Source organism: Chiloscyllium punctatum, chromosome 40, assembly GCF_047496795.1.
Source record: "Chiloscyllium punctatum isolate Juve2018m chromosome 40, sChiPun1.3, whole genome shotgun sequence".
Lineage (NCBI taxonomy): Eukaryota > Metazoa > Chordata > Chondrichthyes > Orectolobiformes > Hemiscylliidae > Chiloscyllium > Chiloscyllium punctatum.
This window is the reverse complement of record NC_092778.1, coordinates 49,850,026-49,872,388: the sequence shown is the minus strand read 5'-3', so window position 1 is coordinate 49,872,388 and position 22,363 is coordinate 49,850,026. Positions and strand designations below refer to the sequence as shown.

The 22,363-nt window shown below is 43.1% G+C and overlaps 1 protein-coding gene across 1 annotated transcript in view; it reads right to left on the bottom strand.

The window, feature by feature from the left end:
• Positions 1 to 21,430, bottom strand: part of LOC140464741 (uncharacterized) — a 48,611-nt gene extending 27,181 nt beyond the window's left edge. Inside the window, exons 1-8 of the mRNA XM_072560237.1 lie at positions 21,070 to 21,430; positions 20,425 to 20,587; positions 8,265 to 8,414; positions 6,272 to 6,432; positions 5,185 to 5,358; positions 4,343 to 4,484; positions 3,999 to 4,186; positions 3,199 to 3,340 (exon numbers count right to left, since the gene is read on the bottom strand). Coding sequence (XP_072416338.1) covers positions 3,199 to 3,340; positions 3,999 to 4,186; positions 4,343 to 4,484; positions 5,185 to 5,358; positions 6,272 to 6,432; positions 8,265 to 8,414; positions 20,425 to 20,587; positions 21,070 to 21,270 — 1,321 coding nt within the window. The 5' untranslated portion in view covers positions 21,271 to 21,430. The remainder of the gene's footprint in view (positions 1 to 3,198; positions 3,341 to 3,998; positions 4,187 to 4,342; positions 4,485 to 5,184; positions 5,359 to 6,271; positions 6,433 to 8,264; positions 8,415 to 20,424; positions 20,588 to 21,069) is intronic.
• Between the last annotated feature and the right edge of the window lie 933 nt (positions 21,431 to 22,363).

Below are 22,363 nucleotides of genomic sequence, written 5' to 3'. Positions count from 1 at the left end.
ACAGAGTCTGTCCCTGCTGCTCAGAAGGGAAGGGGGAAAGAGGAGCAGAGCTTTAGTCTCTGGGGCCTCTATAGTTTGGGGGACAGATAGGAGGTTTTGTGGGAACGAGTGAGACTCACTGTTGGTGTTTTGCCTCCCAAGTGCTAGGGTTTGTGATGTCTCTGATCATGTTTTCGGGATCCTTGAGGGGAGAGGAAGCAGCCCCAAGTTGTGGTCCACATAGGCACCGACAACACAGGCAAGGAGAAAGATGGGGATCTAAGGCAGAAAGTCAGGGAGCTTGGTTGGATGCTTAGAACTAGAACAGTTGTTATCTCTGGTTTGTCGCCCATGCCACGTACGACTGAAGCAAGGAACAGGGAGAAAGTGGAGTGAACACGTGGCTGCAGGGATGGTGCAGGAGGGAGGGTTTTGGATTCTTGGATATTTGGAGCTCTTTCTGGAGATGATGGGACCTCTACAAACAGGATGGTCTTCACCTGAATCAGAGGGGTACCAATATCCTGGGTGGGGAGGAATTTGCTAATGCTCTTCAGGGGGGTCTAAACTAATGTAACAGGGTTGTGGGAACCTGAATTGTAGTTCCTGTACACAGGAGGTTGAGGGTACTGTGGTTCGGGATAGGTTTACAAGGTCATGATGAGGAAGTTAAATGTCACAGAGGGATCAGTTCCATGCTTTACTTCTCTTCCAGGGCACATAGGGTTACAAATCCCACTACCAAACAAAAAACTTACTGCAACAGCAACTGATAGCCTGTACTCTTTCAATTCACACATGCAAATTTTCCCCATTCCATGCAGGTAAGCCTAGGCAAGACCTTTGTCCTTTCCAGACAGGACCAATAGCCCTGGCGTCAAAATAATTTTATGAATAAAGTATATTTTTGAAATTTAAAAAACTGTCTCCCTCTCCCATTGTGTTACTTCGACACCATATTAGCATAGGTATGTGAATCCCCATTCCTGAAGAAGGGCTCATACCCAAAACATTGATTCTCCTGCTCCTTGGATGCTGCCTGACCTGCTGCGCTTTTCCAGCAACACATTTTCAGCTCTGATCTCCAGGATCTGCAGTCCTCACTTTCTCCTTTGTGAAAGGTAGGTCATGCCTCATTAACAGTTTGAGTTCTCCAAGATGGTGACAAAACAGGTGGATGAAGGTAAGGCAGTTGATGTGGTAGATATGGACTTCAGTAAGGTGTTTGATAAGGTTCCATGTGGTAGGCTATTGCACAAAATACGGAGTTTCGGGATTAAGGTGATTTAGTGGTTTGGATCAGAAATTGGCTAGCTGAAAGAAGACAGAGAATGGTGGTTGATGGGAAATGTTCATCCTGGAACTCAATTACCAGTGTTGTGCCACAACGATCTGTTTAGGGGCCTCTGCTATTTGTCATTTTAATAAATGATCTGGATGTGGGCCTAGAAGGATGGGTTAGTAAATTTGCAGATGACACTAAGGTTGGCAGAGTTGTGGATAGTGCTGAAGGATGTTGTAGGTTACAGAGGGACATAGATAAGATGCAGAGCTGGGCTGAGAAGTGGCAAATGGAGTTTAATGCAGAAAAGTGTGAGGTCGTTCACTTTGGAAGAAATAACAGGAATGCAGAGTACTTGGCTAATGGTAAAATTCTTGGCAGTGTAGATGAATAGAGAGATCTCGATGCCCAGGTGCACAAATCCCTGAAAGTTGCCACCCAGATTGATAGGTTTGTTAAGAAGGCATATGATGTTTTGGTGTTTATTGGTAGGGGGATTGAGTTTCGGAGCCACGAGGTCATGCTTCAGCTGTACAAAAGACACTGATAAGGCCACACCTGGAGTATTGCATGCAGTTCTGGTCACATTATGGGAAATGGTTCTGAAGACGTTTACTAGGATGCTGCCTGATATGGAAGGGAGGTCTTACGAGAAAAGGCTAGGGGATCTGAGGCTGTTTTCATTGGAGAGAAGAAGGTTGAGAGGTGACTTATCAAGTCATATAAGATAATCACAGGTTTAGATAAGGTGGATAGTGAGAGCCTTTTTCCTCAGATGGTGAAGGCTAACACAAGGGGACACAGCTTTAAATTGAGAGGTGGTAGATTTACAACAGATATTAGGGGTAGTTTCTTTACTCAGTGTAGTAGGGGCGTAGAACAGTCTGCCTGCAACAATAGTAGACTCGCCGACGTTAAGAACATTTAAATGGGCATTAGACATACATGTGGATAATAATGGAATGGTGTAGGTTAGATGGGTATCGGGTCAGCACAACATTGAGGGCCAAAGAGCCTGTACTGCGCTGTAACATTCTGTGTTGTATGAGTAGTACTCTCATCTTGAAGGCTGGAAGTTGAAGCGCCACACCAGAACCTGAGGCACAAATTTGAGGCTGGTGCTCTCACTGTGGTACTAATCAAGAGCTGCATTGTCATAGGGGCTAGTTTCCAGTGGACATGTTAAATTGCAGTCATGTCTGCCATTGTGTATTGGCCGCAGAGATTCCCAACATTTCAACAGTGATCATAATTCTAGAATAATGATGACAGGCATTTTAAACAGCCCTACAGTTGGAAAAGGTACATGTTTAACCAAGAAAACTTGTTCATTTCCGGTGTGCCAGCAATTAATCTCACCTTTATAGAGACAAATAAGTTTTTGCAGTCTTAGGGAAAAGACAGATTACCCCAGATTCCCATTCCTGATTGCGACTCAATACTCCAGTTAAAAACTATGTGCACAGATATTGCATCGGACTCTGTTTGGACAGTGGCGCACTCAGCAATGTCTTTCTCCCCAAAACAGAATCATTACAGTGTGTGGGAGCAGGCCATTCAGCCCATCGAGTCCACAGCTCTAAAGAGCATCCCACCCTACTCATCGCCCTACCACTATCCTTGTAATTCTGCTTTTCCCATGGCTAACCCATCTAACCTGCACATCCCTGGACACTATGGGCAATTTAGCATGGCCAATCCACTTAACCTGCACACCTTTGGACTGTGGATGGAAACCAAGCACACGGAGGAAACCCACAAACACACACGGGGAGGGTCAGTGGCATTGGGAGATAGCAGTGCTAACCACTGAGCTATTGTGCCACCCTAACAGAACTAAAATTCACTCAATGATGCATCTCCTAGACCTAATTCTCCCCAGCCAGGGATGGATTATTTCACTCACATATCATTCAAAAATTAATAAGAGATGTTACCTGCAGAGAAGGGCATGAAGGCATCTCTCTTCACAAACTTGCCCTCAGCATTCAGAAAGTGAGATGGGTTGAACTCATTTGGTTTTTCCCATTGGGTTTTATCAAACAGCACAGAGGACAGCAATGGGATTACATGGGTTCCCTACAAATATTAAAATATCATTTCTGGATTATGTTTTTATTATTAAAATACAAAGGTACTGTTGAAAATAATCGCACAGTTGCTCATTGATAAATGTATTTGAAATTTAGAAATATCATTTCCATTCTAATTGTAGTCCCCTGAGTTTCCTGATTTGAATTGCTCCAGGATTGGTGGCTGTACCTGCAGCAGTCTGGGTCCTAATCTCTGGGATCCCCTATTTCTTTCTCCTCCTTTAACAAGTTCCTTAAAACCTGCCTTTCAACTAAGCTTTTGGCTGCATATCTATGTATATAGTTTTATAGCTTTTGGTGTTAATTATTCTTCAATAACTCCTGTAGATATGCTTGGGTTGCTTTACTACATTAAGAGGAGCTGTGCAAATAGCAAATTTTGTACTCAAGCCAATTCTTTTCAATTTAGTTCTCCACTCCTCCTCTTTTTCTCCACTACCTGCACATATTGCAACATTAATAAACTACCCAAATGCAGTCAGACATTGCCATATTATTCTAAATAACATGGTGCGTGTAAGTTGATGAGCTTGAATCATTCAGGTACTCATGGTGCACAGTGCACCAGGTTTCAATGTACCCTTTCTTCCTCCCTATTGTCTGTCTATCAGGCCCTGAATGCAGCCAGCCTTTCCTAAGGGTACCTTTGGAATGAAGTATCCTCTGAAATTTACATCCACTGTTGTTTCATGTGTTAAGCCCAGTGGTACGATGTCCCCAAACCTCTGGATTTCATGGATCACTGCATCAGTGTACGGCATGTCTTTCCGATCTTCAACTCTGGGATGTCGTTCCGATCCAATAACTCTGATAATTTCCTCATGAACCTTTTCTGCAATCCGAGCACATTTTAAAGTCATTGGAAATACTGCCACGATATTTTTGAACAACATCAAAATCTCAAATCACAATAAACAGAGAATAGGAGACACTGAAAACCATCTAACAAGGTCAGCTCCAGAGTGGAATCAATCAGAGTACTTCTTACTCTGGATCTCTGGATATTTCATCATCAGAAGCATTCCCCAACGAAGTGTGGTTGAGGTGGTCTCCATCCCTGCAGCAAACAGGTTATTCGTCGAGGTCAGTAAGTTGTCTTCATGAAAGTATGAATTATGGTTCACTGATCCCTGAAAGCAAGATTAACAATGCAACAGCTCAGAATTGAATTGAGACCTGTACTGTAAGTCCTATGATGCATACTTAATCTGACACATTGATTATTGGGCATTGCAGCTCAGAATAGGGGCCAGGAAAACAAGGCTTCTGTATGTTTACTCCAGTGTAGTACTGAGGAAGGCCAAACTGTCAGAGGTGCAGTCTTTCAGATAAGATGTTATTCTGAGGTGCTGTCTCCTCTCAGGTCAATGTATCACAAAGAAATCTATTCCACTGTGCTTTTCAAGACTTTAACATGCCCCAAAGCAACTTAAAGTCAATAACAAGTGCTTTTTGTAGTGCAGCCACTAGTATAATGTAGGAAGTGTATGAGCAATTTTAGCAGGGCAAACTCTCACAAACAGCCATGAGGTTCTGACCAGATTTATTGATCTTTGGTGACAACATTTCCAAACTGCTTCATCAGCTGTAACATGCTTTGGGGCATCCTGGTGTGATGAAAGACATAGTGTAGATGCCAATTCTCTTTCTAAAAAGAACAACATTTTTCACACCCTTTATCGAGAATCATATACATTTGCAAAAAAAAAGGAGTTCTATTCAGCCCACCAGGCCAATGCTGAACTGAATCAAGTTGACTTTTTTTTCCTGAAGTACATAAATATAACTTTAGGAAGGCGGCAAAACTCTGAAAAACAAAGGGGTGTTTACCTTCTGTTGTCTGATCATGAACACATCGATAAAACTCCTCAGGTCATTGTCATCTAGTTTCTGACGATTTTCTTTGAAGAAGCCTTTGAGGAAATTCATAGTCTGTTCTGTATTGGTAAACACTTTATTGTGTGATCCTGGAAGGAATCTCAGGAGTGGAAATGCATTGTACAGCTACAGAATCAAAATAGCATCATGTTATTAAGGTAGACATTGAAAACAACCAATTACTTGCTCACATCAAAGTAATCGCAATTTCAAAATAAGTAATAGATAAATCTTTTAAACATTATCAATCTTTGATAAATACAGTGGTTTGTGAACATTGAATAATTATAGCTTTTTACTATAGTTTTCATCATACAATGCCTGTAACAGTTGTGTAAACAAATTCAATAACTTTCAAAAGGGAATTGGATAAATATTTCAAAAAAATCAGTTTGTTGAATTATGGGAATGAGAAAGGGTCTTGGACCAATTGCATAATTCTTTCAAAGATATTGGAGAAGGATCACTGGTCCAAATGATCACATTCTATGTTGGTCAGGCCTCTGTTTCAGTTTCAATAAATAAGAGGTCACTTCCAAAGACTCAAGAGTTTGAGGCCGCTTGATGGGTAGTTGAGAGGATATTTTCACTTGTCAAAGTATTTAATACTGAGACTATAAATTTGAAAGTAAGACACTGTTTGAAAAACACAGAGATGGGGACGGATTTGTTCTCTCAAAGTGTCATTAACTGTTGGAATCTACTCCCCAGGCCAGCATATATTGAATCTATTCAAAGTGGAGTTGATGGGTATAGTTTCATGAGCAGGTTTACAGTCACAGGAGGCTGTAAACCTTTGTGGGTGACACTGGCACACACCTGCCCATCCCCAAACCCACCCACCCTGTTATGTGTAGGAGGGGCAGCCCTAGTGCATCCTGCCTATCTTCACGCCAGTTAAAGGCCTTAATTGGGCAATTAATGGCCAATTATATTGCACCACAAATTTAATGAGGCTCCACGTACAGACCCCTTCCATTTACTACAAGTTGCAAATGATCTCTTCTGGAATGTAATTCAAATGAAAGATGAAACTTACGTAGGCCACAGGTGAACCGACAAGTTGAATGTTCTCATTCACTCTCTTTACTAAACTGACAAACTTTTCGTCCTCATAATCAAATCTGTCACCAAAAACGATAGAACAAATTATATTGGCCACAGCAGAGTTCAGCTGGATAGTTGGATTAAACGGTTGGCCTGCAAAAGAAATTTTAAATATTACACCCAATCGAATATTGACCCTTTATATAGTGATTGTAATGAGGTTAGCCAGGTGGACCTCAGAATAGGAGCTCCCTGACTGGGCTGTTAATTAGGTCCTGATTGGCAGATGTAAACAGGAGTGTGCTGTGGAATCCCATCCAATTCTATTTTGATTGAATCCTTGCCCTCCCCTTCACTGTTTGATCACACAGCATAGCCCTTTGATGTCAAGGGCACTGCTTGTCACTGGCCACTTGGATGTTTCTTTTCTTCCTGATGGTGGAAAGTGAATAAAGATTCATGCACCTTGTGTCTTTCACCGTGTCTCACACCTGCACACACACAACATAGGTGCGGGGGAATAAATAAGCACTACTGCAGTTAGGCGGTAGTGTGTGGATAATATTAAAAAAAGAAAAATAAATAAACAGGAGTGTCACTGCAGGAGAGGAGTGTATTATTTCCCCCTCCAACTCTATTTTGATTTAATCCCTGCCCTCCCTTCACTGTTTGATCACGCAGCATTGCCTTTTGAGAAGGGCACTGCTTGTCACTGGCCAATTGAGTGTTTCCTTTCTTCCTGGTGGTGGAAATTGTCAAAACGATGAAAGAAATAAACAGGCGTGTCAGAGACTCTATCCGTTCTGGGAGCTGGCTGTGAGGAAGCTGGACAACAGTCAAGTACTATGCAAGTTTAAATAAAAGGTTCAAAGTTTGGGAGAAGATTTGTAGTTCGGGTGCTTGTTATTGTGGTTCTGTTCGCCAAGCTGGGAATTTGTGTTGCAGACGTTTCGTCCCCTGTCTAACAGCAGACAAACCAACAGCCACGCTCAGGCAACAACTCACCAGGATGAAGGACCCGACACCCAGCATGAGCAAAACCAATGTAGTGTACAAAATCCCATGCAAGGACTGCACAAAACACTACATAGGACAAACAGGAAGACAGCTAACGGTCCGCATCCATGAACACCAACTAGCCACGAAACGACACAACCAGCTATCCTTAGTAGCCACACACTCAGGTGACAAGCAACATGAGTTCGACTGGGACAACACTACTATTATAGGACAAGCCAAACAGAGAACAGCCAGGGAATTCCTAGAGGCATGGCAATCATCCACAGATACAATCATTAAGCACATTGACCTGGACCCAATATACCGGCCACTGCAGCAGACAGCTGGAACTGACAACCGGAAGCGGCAGAGACAAACCACTACAAATGCCGGAGGAAAGATCACAGAAGCTCTTCACAGGAGGCTCCCAAGCACTGAGGATGTCACCTAGACAGGGGACAAAGTCTGCAACACAAATTCCCAGCTCGGCGAACAGAACCACAACATTAAATAAAAGGTGAATTGGTGATGGGATACCGATTTCTATGGTCGTATTTCACTTTACAAGAAACCACAATTGCAGGTAAGACCCTGAAGCTTATTCCCTTGGCTATAGAATGAAGATAGATAGGAGATAGCTGACACTCACCAGAATTTTAAGAAACCTTCAACATCCAAATTGAGCTAGAGAATTGCAGAACAGTTCACAAATTGAGAGATGGATGAACTTGAAATTTATGAACTAGCTGTTCTATTCCATCAGATGTGATTTATATGCATACATTTGGAGTAGAGGGAGCATACCACAAGAATTGCAATTAGTTTTGGATTGCTCTTGCATAGAGCTAGCAGAAACAGTGGCCTGAATGGTCCCTTTCTGTGATATAGATTTCTGTGATTCTTTAATGTACATTGGCATTCATAAATAATGCATACAGAGAAAAAAAACAATGGTAATTCTGTTTGGTAACCTTACACAAACTCACCTTTATAAGCCTCAATGATTTTTACCAGAAAATCTAACTCCTCAATTATTTTGTCTTCAATGGTTTTCTTTCCCATTCCAAAATCTCGTAATGTGGTGAGGGCAAATCTTCGCATTTGCTTCCATGACTCCCCGTGACCAAAAGTAATACCTGAAATTAAATCCATCAGAAAGAAGCAAACACTGTGACTCTTGTGATCCTCACTTAAACTGACAATTTTCCTCATAGAATCAAGGGCCTGACTAATGAAAGAAATAGGACACAATGAAGTGAGAAAGGTTTGCATTTTTGTCGTAAATATTTCTATACAGAACTCTTCTAGAGATAACATCCAGGCATCCCAAATGTTTCAGTCACTGAGTTACTTTTCAGGTGTACTCACTGTTAGAATATAGTAAATGCGCTAACCAAGTTACACACAATGAGCTTCCACTAACTATTTATTTTAGAGGATATTGATGAAGGGACGAATAGGAACATAGGAAGAGGAGACCCCTCAAGACTATCTCACGATTCAATGAGATCCTGGGTGACCTGTGACCAAACTCCATTGCTTAACAAAAATCACCGACCTCAGATTTAAAATTAGCAACTGATCCAGCATCCACTGTCGTTTGTGGAAGAGAGTCCCAAACAACTGCAATCCTCTTGGTGTACAAGTGCTTCCTACCATTTTGCCTGCTTGGTCTGGCCCTGCTTCTCAGACTCTGCTGCCCCTTGTTCTAGAATCCCCAACCAATGGAAACAGTTTATCTGTACCTACTGTTTTTCCTGTTTATACCCCATTTCTTTTCCAGTTTCTTTTCTTGTTTATAATTTTCCTGTTAATATCACAAAGACTTCGATCAGATCATCCTTTAAGAGTAAACAGGCATAATTTGTATAAGCTTTCCTCATAACTTACCATAATAATAGCTAGGACATCAGGAAAAAAAGTATTCTACTGTACTTTAAGTAATACCATGAGACATTTTACTCCCACTGGAGAGAGAAGATGGGAAGAATTCCAAGAAGCGTACCTCTGACAATATAGCATTCCTACACTACCTGGGAGTATTAACCTGGATTATACGTTCAAGTCTGGAATGAAACTTTAGCCCACACTATCTGACTCAGAGACAAAAATGCAACTGATTATGACATCACTGAGTGTAGATTGTATGGCAATGCAATGGGCTCCCTCCACAACTTCAAAAGCTGTGTTACACTCAACACAGGATTGATGAATTGATGGTCGAACATGGGAATGTTTCATTCCACAGCACCATCATATGCTCATACACCTTTAAAAGCTTTTTTATTTAAACAGTCAAAAAACTGTCACAAAGTTAGTCTCTTTTTTCTATAGCTGTTCAGTGGCTCAAGGAGACTCTGTCCTTGATTTTTTTCAGAGGTGCAATAAAGCAGGCCAGGCTCCAATCAGTCTGGTTTCATAGAGATGAAAAGGATTTTGAGAGGCCTTTTGTTTATTTGTAAACAGATGAGACTTCAGGCCAAAGTGGTCAGGCTTTAGAAGTGACCTGTATAAAGAAAGAGGAGTGGTCAGCTTTCTGAGCTGAGCAGTTTAGTTCAGTCTGACCTGGTGAGAAGTTCAACAGGGAGCTGTGTAGGAACTCTCTCTCTCTTTCTGCCCTTCAACTTCAACCTGTAAGCATGTGTTCCATTTATACTGGGTTATAAAGGGAGTTTGCTTATTGGGACTGTTGTGTATATTTGGAATAGTATATTTAAATCTAGTTTGGATAGATTGCATTCTGTAGGCATTTTTTATTCTGTTCTTTGTGTTTCATTTTAATTGTGTGAGTAAAATTTTGTCTGTTTTAAAATCTAGTAGCTATCGAGCTATCTTACGCTGGGTAATTTTCACTGTACACTTCCAAAACAAACTGCAAAGTTATGGTCTGGGGCTGCCTGTTTAAGAATATTTTGAGTCATCTGGCCTTTTCCATAACAGTTTGGGGGCTCTTTGCGGGATTTAAAACAGCGAGTGTTCGGTGCTAGTGTCTTTATTTCGAGTGTTGGTTTTGTTGGGTAGACAAAACTTGGGTTAGTAATGGCTCTTTCAGATGCCAAAAGCTTTCTGGATGTGGATGCGCTGACTTTGGAAGTTTTGCAAAAAATGAATAAGACCAAGTTGCAAGAATTAGCAGATAAACTGGAATTGGAACTGCCTGCTTGTGTGAGGAGAAGAGAGATAATTACAGCAGCAGCTCAGCATTTAAACCCGCTGGAGAAACCATCAGAATCTGTAGAGATGGCAAGAATTCAATTGCAAATGAAGCAGCTAGAGTTAGAGGCAAGAGATAAGGAAAGGGCAGCAGAAATGAAACAGTTTGACTTACAATTAAAAGCAGAAGAGGGAAAAAGAGAGAGCACTAGAAGAGATAGAGAAAAGAGTGAGCTTTTGAACTTCAAAGACTAGCGCTTAAAAAGGAAAGTCAGCTTAAAAGGCTGGAGATAAAGGCTGAGGGTAGGCTTAGTGAGGATGAGCAAGCCCCTGGTAATCAGAAAGGTAAAAACAATAACTGCAGATGCTGGAAACCAAATTCTGGAGTAGTGGTGCTGGAAGAGCACAGCAGTTCAGGCAGCATCCAACGAGCAGCGGAATCAACGTTTCGGGCAAGAGCCCTTCATCAGGAATAAAAAGCTTTCCTGATGAAGGGCTCTTGCCTGAAACGTCAATTTCGCTGCTCGTTGGATGCTGCCTGAACTGCTGTGCTCTTCCAGCACCACTAATCCAGACCCTGGTAATCAGAAGCCTCGTGAGAAACTGTTTGTTTAAGTATGTTCAAGCATTGGCTGAATTTGACGAGAAGGATGCGGAAGCCTTTTTCGTCTCATTTGAAAAGGTGGCTTAACAAATGCAGTGGCCAATGGCAATGTGGGTTTTGTAGGTAGGGCTAGTGAGGTATTTGCATCCCTCTCAGAGGAGTTATCTGGAGAGTATGCAAAGGTGAAAAAAGCCATTTTACGTGCACATGAGCTTGTACCAGAAGCCTATAGACAACGTTTCAGGGCTCTAAGGAGGGACCCTGGTCAAACCTATATTGAGTTTGAAAGGGTCAAACAGTCATTTCAATAGATGGATAAGAGCTATAAAAATCAAGCAAACCTATGATGCCCTTAGAGAGGTAATTATTTTGGAGGAATTCAAAAATTCACTGCCTGAAGTAGTGCAAACTCATGTGGAAGAGCAGAGAGTTAATACAGCAAGGTTCGCAGCTGAAGGGGCTGATGATTATGAGCTGGTCCATAAAACTCGGTTTGGCTTCGAGGATCAATTTCAGTCCATGAGGGATAGAAACTGGGGCATAGAGAAATCCTCATGTGGAAAGGGAAGGGTAGATCTCAGTGAAGATCATGAGGATAATGTACCACAGAGTTAAAAAAGAGACTCTTGAGGGGGACAAAGAAATTAAAAAGATCTGGTGTCTTCATTGTAGTAAAGTGGGCACATGAAATCAGTGTTTAGATCCTCCTCTTCCTCACTCGCTCCACCCTGCAGGCACCCTGCCTCTACTCCTGATAAAGGGTTTTTGACAGAAACTTCGATTTTCCTGCTCCTTGGATGCTGCCTGACCTGCTGTGCTTTTCCAGCACCACTCTGATCTAAACTCTGGTTTCCAGCATCTGCAGTCCTCACGTTTGCCGACATAAAATCAGTGCTGGTGGGCTAGGAGAAAGCCAGATGTAGGAAAACCAGACAAGCCTGGAGGTTTTATTGGGCTAGTAACAAAAAGCACAAGGCAACTTAGACAACTGCCTCAGAGTGTACAAGATGAACAGAAGTTGATTAAGAAGTAAATGCCAGATCTGCTTAAAACATAAGCATGCAAGGGTAAAGTGTATTCACGTAGGCCAGGAGTAGTAGGTAAGGAGGTTACAATATTATTCAGTCTGTAATGCTGAAGGATGAGGCGATATGTACTCCTGAGGGTCTATTGCCAAAAAAGGTACTGGTAACATGAAGTCATGGTAAGACAAAAAGTGCCCAGTTATGTAAAGTGAGGCTAGAGAGTCCAGAGAAGAGTGGAGAATTTGTGGTAGGAGTAGTGGACAAGCTCTCAATTCCAGGAATACAATTTGTCCTTGCAAATGATATAGCTGATTCACCGGTAGGCGTGCTGCCTACTCCAGTTGAGAAGCCAGTGGAGATACAGGCAACTGAAGACATATAGAATGTTTATCCAGGAATTTTCCCTGATTGTGTGATCATAAGATCACTGAGGCATAAGCTGAAGCAGGAGAGATCAAAAGGCACCGATAAGAAAGCTGACATAGTGTTATCTGAAACTTTCTTTGATCAGATAAATGGAACAGGGAAGGAGCAAGTAGGTAAATATGCCAGTATCTGTAGCTCTACTAAGCTGATTGAATTACAGCAGAAAGATGAGGAGTTAAAACAGTTATAGCAAAAGGCATTTACTGAGAAAGAAAGTGAATACATTCCTGTGTGTTATTAATTAACAAATGATGTCTTAATGAGGAAATAGAGACCATCACACATTCAAGCAGATGAGAAATGGACAGAGATTCATCAAATTGTTTTGCTGGTAGGCTGTAGAAAGGAGATGCTGCGAGTGGTGCATGAGCTACCACTTGGAGGTGTTTTAGCAGTGCGGAAAACACAGGCTAAAATACAAAGACATTTTAGTGGCATGGACTACGTAAATATATAGTTGTATTTTGCCAGAAATTTCATATATGTCAGCTAATCGGAAAACCACAGACAGTAATAAGACCTGCACCTTTAGTACCCATTCCAGTGTTTAAGGAACCTTTCACAAGAGTCTTGATTGATTGCGTAGGTGCCCTACCTCAAACTAAAAGGGGGCATAAGTGTTTACTAACAATAATGGATGTGTCGACTGGATTTCAAGAGGCAATCCCATTATGCAACATCACAGCTAAACAGATTGTAGAATTATTACTTAATTTTTTAAAAAACTAGATATAGACTACCAGTAGAGATCCAGTCAGATCAAGGATCAAACTAGACATGCAAACTATTCGAGTTTATGGGTAAGTTGGGAAGAAAACAATTCAAATCTACTGCGTACTATCTGGAATCACAGGGAGCACTGAAGGCCATGTTGGGAGCTTATGATCAGGATTATCCAGGTGATTGGGATAAGGGAATTCCACTTGTACTTTTTGTGATCAGAAATGCACGAATGAATCGACAAAATTCAGTCCATTTGAATTAATTTTTGGGCATGAAGTAAGAGGACATTTGAAATTGATTAAGGAGAAATTAATAAGTTAGAATTCAGAGACTACCCATTTGGACCATGTGTCAAATTTTAGGGAACGGTTAAATAGAGTTGGAGAGTTGGCTAGACAGCCTTTAACAGTATCACAGCATACAGTGAAACAGGAAGTGTATAAGAAATCACAAATTCGCAATGTTGAATTGCAGATAAGGTATTGGTGTTACTTCCAGGTAACAGGTCAGCTTATAAAAGTAAGGTTTAGTGGACCTTATCAAATTGAGAAGAAATTGAGTGAGGTGAACTACTTGATAAGGACTCCAGACTGGAAGAAATCTCACAGAGTGTGTCATGTAAATATGCTCAAAAAGGAATTTTGATAGGGAAGGAAAGCAAGAGGAGAAGGTGTGAATGATTACAGCAGAGAAGGAAGAACCAAGTTCAGAAGATTCTGAATTGGACATTCCTCAAATCAAATTAGACAATGAGGAAGTTGTCAAAAATCGGGATAAGTTATTAAGTTACTTTCCACTAGAAAATCAAAATGACCTGAAAGAGTTATTACTATCACATGGGCAGCTATGTAAAAATTAATTGGGTAGTACTAACCTAATTGTGCATGATGTAGATATAGGAGATGCTGTTCCGGTTAAGCAACATCCTTATAGGCGTAACCCTGTAACACTGTCACAGATCCAGGAGGAGTGCATGCTCCAAGATGGCATAAACAAAGTGAGTTACAGTGACTGGAGCTCACCCATAGTCTTGGTTCCAAAGCCAGATGGGACCTAATGTTTATGTGTGGACTATTGCAAAGTCAACGCCGTTACAAAGACTGATGCATATCCAATTCCACAGTTGGAGGGGCTATTTCAAAAAAGTGGGACAAGCAACTTACACTTCGAAGTTGGAGTTGCTGAGAGGCTCCTGGCAAGTACCTCTGTCAGAGAGGGCAAAGGCGATTTTGGCTTTCGTAATGCGAAATGGACTATATCCATTCAAATACTGGATTAGTGGTGCTGGAAGAGCACAGCAGTTCAGGCAGCATCCAACGAGCAGCGAAATCGACGTTTCGGGCAAAAGCCCTTCATCAGGAATAAAGGCAGTGAGCCTAAAGCATGGAGAGATAAGCTAGAGGAGGGTGGGGGTGGGGAGAGAGTAGCATACAGTACAATGGGTGAGTGGGGGAGGAGATGAAGGTGATAGGTCAAGGAGGAGAGGGTGGAGTGGATAGGTGGAAAAGAGGATAGGCAGGTCGGACAAGTCAAGGAGTCAGTAACTGAGCTGGAAGTTTGAAACTAGGATGAGGTGGGGGAAGGGGAAATGAGGAAGCTGTTGAAGTCCACATTGATGCCCTGGGGTTGAAGTGTTCCAAGGCAGAAGATGAGGCGTTCTTCCTCCAGGCGTCTGGTGGTGAGGGAGCGGCGGTGAAGGAGGCCCAGGACCTCCATGTCCTCGGCAGAGTGGGAGGGGGAGTTGAAATGTTGGGCCACGGGGCGGTTTGGTTGATAGGTGCGGGTGTCTCGGAGATGTTCCCTAAAGCGCTCTGCTAGGAGGCGCCCAGTCTCCCCAATGTAGAGGAGACCACATCGGGAGCAACGGATACAATAAATGATATTGGTGGATGTGCAGGTGAAACTTTGATGGATGTGGAAGGTTCCTTTAGGGCCTTGGATAGAGGTGAGGGAGGAGGTGTGGGCACAGGTTTTACAGTTCCTGCGGTGGCAGGGGAAAGTGCCAGAATGGAAGGGTGGGTTGTAGGGGGGTGTGGACCTGACCAGGTAGTCGCGGAGGGAACGGTCTTTGCGGAAGGCGGAAAGGGGTGGGGAGGGAAATATATCCCTGGTGGTGGGGTCTTTTTGGAGGTGGCGGAAATGTCGGTGGATGATTTGGTTGATGCGAAGGTTTGTAGGGTGGAAGGTGAGCACCAGGGGCGTTCTGTCCTTGTTACGGTTGGAGGGGTGGGGTCTGAGGGCGGAGGTGCGGGATGTGGACGAGATGCGTTGGAGGGCATCTTTAACCACATGGGAAGGGAAATTGCGGTCTCTAAAGAAGGAGGCCATCTGGTGTGTCCTATGGTGGAACTGGTCCTCCTGGGAGCAGATACGGCGGAGGCGGAGAAATTGGGAATACGGGATGGCATTTTTGCAAGAGATAGGGTGGGAAGAGGTGTAATCCAGGTAGCTATGGGAGTCAGTGGGTTTGTAAAAAATGTCAGTGTCAAGTCGGTCGTCACTAATGGAGATACAGAGGTCCAGGAAGGGGAGCGAGGTGTCAGAGATAGTCCAGGTAAATTTAAGGTCAGGGTGGAATGTGTTGGTGAAGTTGATGAATTGCTCAACCTCCTCGCGGGAGCACAAGGTGGTGCCAATGCAGTCATCAATGTAGCGGAGGAAGAGGTGGGGAGTGGTGCCGGTGTAATTACAGAAGATCAACTGTTCTACATAGCCAACAAAGAGACAGGCATAGCTGGGGCCCATACGTGTACCCATGGCTACGCCTTTGGTCTGGAGGAAGTGGGAGGATTCAAAGGAGAAATTGTTAAGGGTGAGGACCAGTTCGGAGGTCCTGGGCCTCCTTCACCGCCGCTCCCTCACCACCAGACGCCTGGAGGAAGAACGCCTCATCTTCCGCCTCGGAACACTTCAACCCCAGGGCATCAATGTGGACTTCAACAGCTTCCTCATTTCCCCTTCCCCCACCTGATCCTAGTTTCAAACTTCCAGCTCAGTTACTGTCTCCTTGACTTGTCCGACCTGCCTATCTTCTTTTCCACCTATCCACTCCACCCTCTCCTCCTTGACCTATCGCCTTCATCTCCTCCCCCACTTACCCATTGTACTCTATGCTACTCTCTTCCCCCCCCCCCCCCCCCCAACCCTCCTCTAGCTTATCTCTCCATGCTTTAGGCTCACTGCCTTTATTCCTGATGAAGGGCTTTTGCCCGAAACGTCGATTTCGCTGCTCGTTGGATGCTGCCTGAACTGCTGTGCTCTTCCAGCACCACTAATCCAGTATTTGGTTTTCAGCATCTGCAGTCATTGTTTTTACCTTATATCCATTCAAAGTCATGCCATTTGGTATGAAAAATGCTCCAGCCACATTTCAGAGACTGTCCAATAAGGTCATTGCCAGATTACCCAACAGTGTGGTGTATATTAATGATTTGGTGATTTCTAGTCACTCATGGAAGGAACATTTACAGCATTTATCGGACTTGTTCGATCAACTTTCAGAAGACAGACTGGTGATTAACTTAGCTAAAAGTGAATTTGCCAAAGCCCAAGTCATCTTCCTGGGCCATGTTATTGGACATGGACAAATGGCCCCATCAGACACAAAAACAAAAGTAATTGGGGAATTTCCCAACTGTCGACAAAAAAATTGATGCTATGGTTCCTGGGGTTGAGTGGATTTTACCGAAAGTTTGTGCCGTGGCTATGTGGTAAGAAAGGAGGGTTGCATCCAATGCTGCCTGCTGACTGGAGTGGCAGCTGTGCCCATGTAATGCTGCTACACAAGGTTGTTATATTGCTTTATGTACAGCTTGATGCTAGTCAGTCAGCTCTACACTGAACTAAGCGATGGTATCTCCCTGATCCAATGGTTTGGACTGATAGCATAGGACAGCAGAGATGTATGTCTAATGAGTTTAAGGCCCGCAATGAGAACTATACTGTCAACGCCCTTGTAGCCTTAGGGGAGAAATTGGACGCTACCACCAAAATATCATGGCAAAACAGACAGGCCTTAGACTGGATACTGGCAGAAAAAGGCAGGGTTTGTGTGACGTTTGGGTAACATTGCTGTACCTTTATACCTAACAACACTAGCCCTGGGAGATCTTTTACTAAAGCAATGGAGAAATTAAAGAATCTAAGCCAGGAGCTAAAAGCCAATGTGGAGTTTGGTCATCAGGCTTTTGATTGGCTGAATAATATATTGGGGTCTTGGGGAGAATGGTTTGTCAAGATTGGTCTTATTGTAGGTGCAGTTTTACTTGTTGTCACCGTCGTCTTTTGTTGTGCCTTACCTTTTATCAAGTCTTTCTTAGTTCTCGTCACCTAACGGCAGCTTGTGGTCATTTCAGCTAACCCTGGAAGTGTATCCTCCTCTGACGGAGTCTCACCGCTTTACTATTACAACCTGACAACTGCCATGGTGCACGGGACATGTCCACATGAGAACCCTGATGCTACTTCTGATGAACTCACAGGTCCTAGAGTGTAAGGGGTCTTGGGTCTTTTTTCCTGTTCTAGTTATTGGAGGACAGGGTTTTGGCCCAAGGGACTCCAGGAATGGAGGAAGAACCCTTTAAGACTCAGACTCCAAAAATTATTCAGTTCATGTTGGGACATAAACTGTTTGTATTGGACATCAGAGGGTCTGAGCTTATTGGCTTCTTTCTCTAGGTGAGACCAGTAGGTCCCAAAGGGGGAATATGGAAAATAAAGAGCATGAAAAGCATGGGAAGGGTTAAAGAATTAGACCACTGGTGATCTGTTACAAGCAGTCTGTGGAATATTACACTAGTCAAAAGGTCACTGTGACAGGATGGGGCCACTGTGACAGAATGAGATAAGAATAGTGGATTGCTGCTAGCAGAGTCAGATTGGGGCTGAAAGGTCACTATGGCAGGCTGAGATAACAACAATTAGTAAAGTCAGTCTTGTCTGCTAAATACCATCATGGCAGTTTGTGACAGGTCGGGACAATAAGTATTTAGGACATGACGATAAATATCTAATCAGTAGTTAGCAGGGTCAGCCTATGAGAGAAGACCATTGTGGTAGGTGGGTGGTAAAATATCTAATCATGACATTAGAATGATATTAAGTAGGGCCTGGGATGGAAGACCATTGTGGCAGAAGTGGTCATAAAATATCATAATATTAAGTAGAATGTTGGAAAAGTGGCAGAGGTAGAGAGATAGCAGGAACTAACATCACTGGTTTATGATATATCTGGAGAGAGATAACTCTGACTAACACAGTTAGGCATGCTGATAAGCTAACAAAACATGATAACAAAAGGATATAAAGAGCCACAGACCCTTAGGTTCGTGGGCAATCAAGAATTTGTGATTTTCTGTTTGCAAACAAAAGACCGACTTCTTGAAGAACTCTCCACTTCTCCTGGTGAATCTCTACATTTTCTCTACAACAAACTTTAGCACTGTGGCTGCTCCGCGCACTGAATTGTTCAAAAAGGGCAAGAGGTTTCAGTGTTCAGTGGACTGTCAAAAGACATTTGACAGCCTAAAAACTGTATTACCCACTGTCCCAGTATTAGCCACACCAGATTACATAAAGTCTTATGGTGACTATCAATGCCAGTGATGTGGGTGTCGGGGCGATGCTCCTGCAGGCGGACGATGAAGAGATAGAAAGACTCACTGGGTATGTTTCCAGGACTTTGAACGTACATCAACAGAAATATTCAACGGTGGAGAAAGTCTTTAAGCTTGGTGTTGGCCTTACAACATTTCAGTGTTTATATTACCAGCAATGCATCTGAGACAATCGCACACACTGATCACAATCCATTAACATTTCTGGAAAAGTTTAAGGACAAAAATGCCAGGCTGTTTAAATGGAGCTTGTTGTTGCAGCCATTCAGTTTGACAATTGTGCACGTGGTAGGTCGTGAAAATGTGATTGCTGATGCGTTATCGAAACTCAAATGAGATTTGGGGGCGTTCGGTGTTGGGTGTACCACGGCCTGAATTTGCATGGGGTTGTGCATGTTTCTAGTTAGTAGAGTGTATCTGTGTTTAGACTACTAACTGGGTTTTGAAGGGTTTAAATGGAGCCATCTTTTGAGATTAGATTAGATTACATACAGTGTGGAAACAGGCCCTTCGGCCCAACAAGTCCACACCGCCCCGCCGAAGCGCAACTCACCCATACCCCTACATCTACCCCTTACCTAACACTACAGACAATTTGGCCTGGCCAATTCACCTGACATGCACATCTTTGGACTGTGGGAGGAAACCGGAGCACCCAGAGGAAACCCACGCAGACACGGGGAGAATGTGCAAACACCACACAGTCAGTCGCCTGAGGCGGGAATTGAACCCAGGTCTCTGGCGCTGTGAGGCAGCAGTGCTAACCACTGTGCCACCGTGCCGCCCACGGTGTTAATGTTGGTGTTGATGGTTCATTTTTTAAGCGGGGAGGGTGAGGTGTCACAAAGCTAGTCTCTTTTTTCTAAAAGCTGTTCCTTGGCTCAAGGAGATTCTGTCCTTGATTTTTTTCAGAGGGGTAATAAACCAGGCCGGGCTCCAATCAGTCTGGTTTGTTACAGAGATGAAAAGGATTTTGAGAGGCCTTTTGTTTATATGTAAACAGATGAGAGTTCAGGCCGAAGTGGTCATGTTTGAGAAGTGTTTTAGAAGCATTGGTGCTCTACACAAGCCTCCTCCTACCCATCTTCATGAAACTTCAATCTCAGTAGATGCTAGGTCAAATATTAATTTGAGATTGGTGTTCAATCAGCTTCTGTTAACCAAAGATATTCAGAAATTCGAGGTGAAAAGTGAGCTATTTCACAGATGAGCTAAAGTGTCACACAGTGTCTGAACAATTTATGTTCCCAACCATCCAGTATAACCCTCGTGTATTGCTGAAAATATTATCAGTGTCATTTTGAAAATAAAGGAGAATAGGGTGCCGAGTGCAGTTTCTAAACATCCCCATGCTAACATCCCCAATTGTCATATAACGGTTATAATTATTGGACATTATGTGATTAAGCATAACAATACGTTTTAGAAATTACACAGAATTAGTTACAATCTTTCTAAGTTTTATCTTTCTAAGTTCTTAAAAACATAATACTTTAAAAAAAACTTTGCCAAACACTGAAAGATATTCATTATCCAAACAGGGACGGAATACAGTCTGATTTTAACTGATAGGTTTTACAACAGTGAAGATGCAAATTACCGTGTCCTTTTGAAACCGCTTCAAATATTGGGATGTGTGCTCTTTCTCCAAATTCATCTGCATTGTTGACGAGAGCATCCTTCACTGCTTCATAACCGGTCAGCACCACTGCAGTTGTGGGTCCCAGCTTGATGCTAATTACCTCGCCATATTTCTCAGATAGCTTCAAGAAAAGGTTTACATGACAAATCATTACAAGTTTTTCCATGACACGTCCATTTGTTGTTCATTACACCAGTGACCTTTCAGACTGTTCCATGAACCACACATCGATCTCTCACTCAGCAGCACTCCCCAGCTCTCAGGATCTACACTGGACATTCACATCAGCTCCAGCTCACCCTCAGACAACTTTCAAAGGCATCAGCTTCAAATCCATTTCTCACATCCGCTTCTGTTTTTTCTTGTTGCAATATATTCGCCTTTTCATTCCTGAGTAACTTTAAACACTCAATTCCATTACCTGGCCAACTTGGTGTCAATTTCGGGGTAATATCAGCTGGATTCTGGTTGGTTTGCATTGGTGACAATAACTCACTGAGATTACACCTTCAGTGTAGAAATTCACATTCCCAAGCGCTGAACACAAATGGGAAAGAGCAAACCAGGCCTCTGATTCACTGTCCGAGTCAAACTCCCTCTTACATTCATCAAAGATTTGTTCAGCTTCTTCAGATCCAACATGTGCAGGTTCCCGATCACTGGGAGAGAAGGGGGTCCCGGGGGGAAGTTGATGACTCCAGGATTTTTCAAGCCGCTGTTGAAATACAGCAGGAGGATAATGGTCAGAGCCCCCAGCAACACCAGGGTGACGGCATCCACAGGGAAAACACTTACAATCGACATCCCGGGATCGAAACTGGCAACAGGAGGGGCCGCAGTTTATATTCGAGCTCAGCTCCTGCACTGAAAAGATTCCAAAGGGAAATCTGTCACTGATCGATGTGGTTTTAAACTCTCGGATTATCTGAACTTTCCCTTGTCGAAGCCCTGTTATGTAATGAACTACAGTGGGTGGCAATGACCTTCAAACCAATTGGAAGGCAGGAAAGAAAACTCTGTCCCTCACAAAAATCCAATTTGTTAATTGCAAACAATCACTAAAATTCCCCCTCACCTCTCACCTAGAGACACCCGTGAGCGATGCTGGTATTGCTGAATCTGTTGGGAAAATGAGGCAAAGTCAGCAAAAAGGAAATTTACAATGCAGAGAGAAACTAAAGTCCCATTCTCCAAACATGGTGTGAATAGCAAGGCAATTCTCGCTAGTCAGAAAGAAGAGGTTTGTTAATATCGATTTTAACGATTTTTAAACAAAAAAAAATCCCCCTGTGGGACGTGGGTGCTGCTGGCTGACCAGCATTGATTACCTCTTTCCATTTGGCCTTGAGAAGGTGGTGGTGAGCTGCGTTTTGGAACCACTGCAATCCAGGTGCTGTAGATAGGCCCACAATGCCCTTAGGGAGGGAATTCAGGATTTTGTCCCAGCCACAGTGAAGGAACAGCAATGTATTTCCAAGTGAGTGGCTTGCAAGGAACTTGCAGGTGTTAATGTTCCAATGTACCTGCTGTCCTTATCTTTTGGAATGGAACTGACAATGTGTTTGGAAGGTGCTATGTGAGGATCTTTGGTGAATTTCTGCAGTGCATCTGGTAGACTGTGCACACTACTGCTACTGACTGTCAGTGGTGGAGAGTCTGGGTGATTGTGGATGTGTTGCCAATCAAGCAGACTGCTTTTTCAAGGATGGAATCAAGCTTCTAGAGTGTTGTTGGAGCTGCACACATCCAGACTAGTGGGGAGTATTCCAACACACTCCTAACTTGTGCGTTATGGACAGTGGACAGGCTTTGGGAGTCAGGAGGCAAGTTAATTCTGGCAGTATTCCAGGTCTCTGACCTGCTCTTGTAGCCACTGTACTTATGTGGTAAGTCCAGT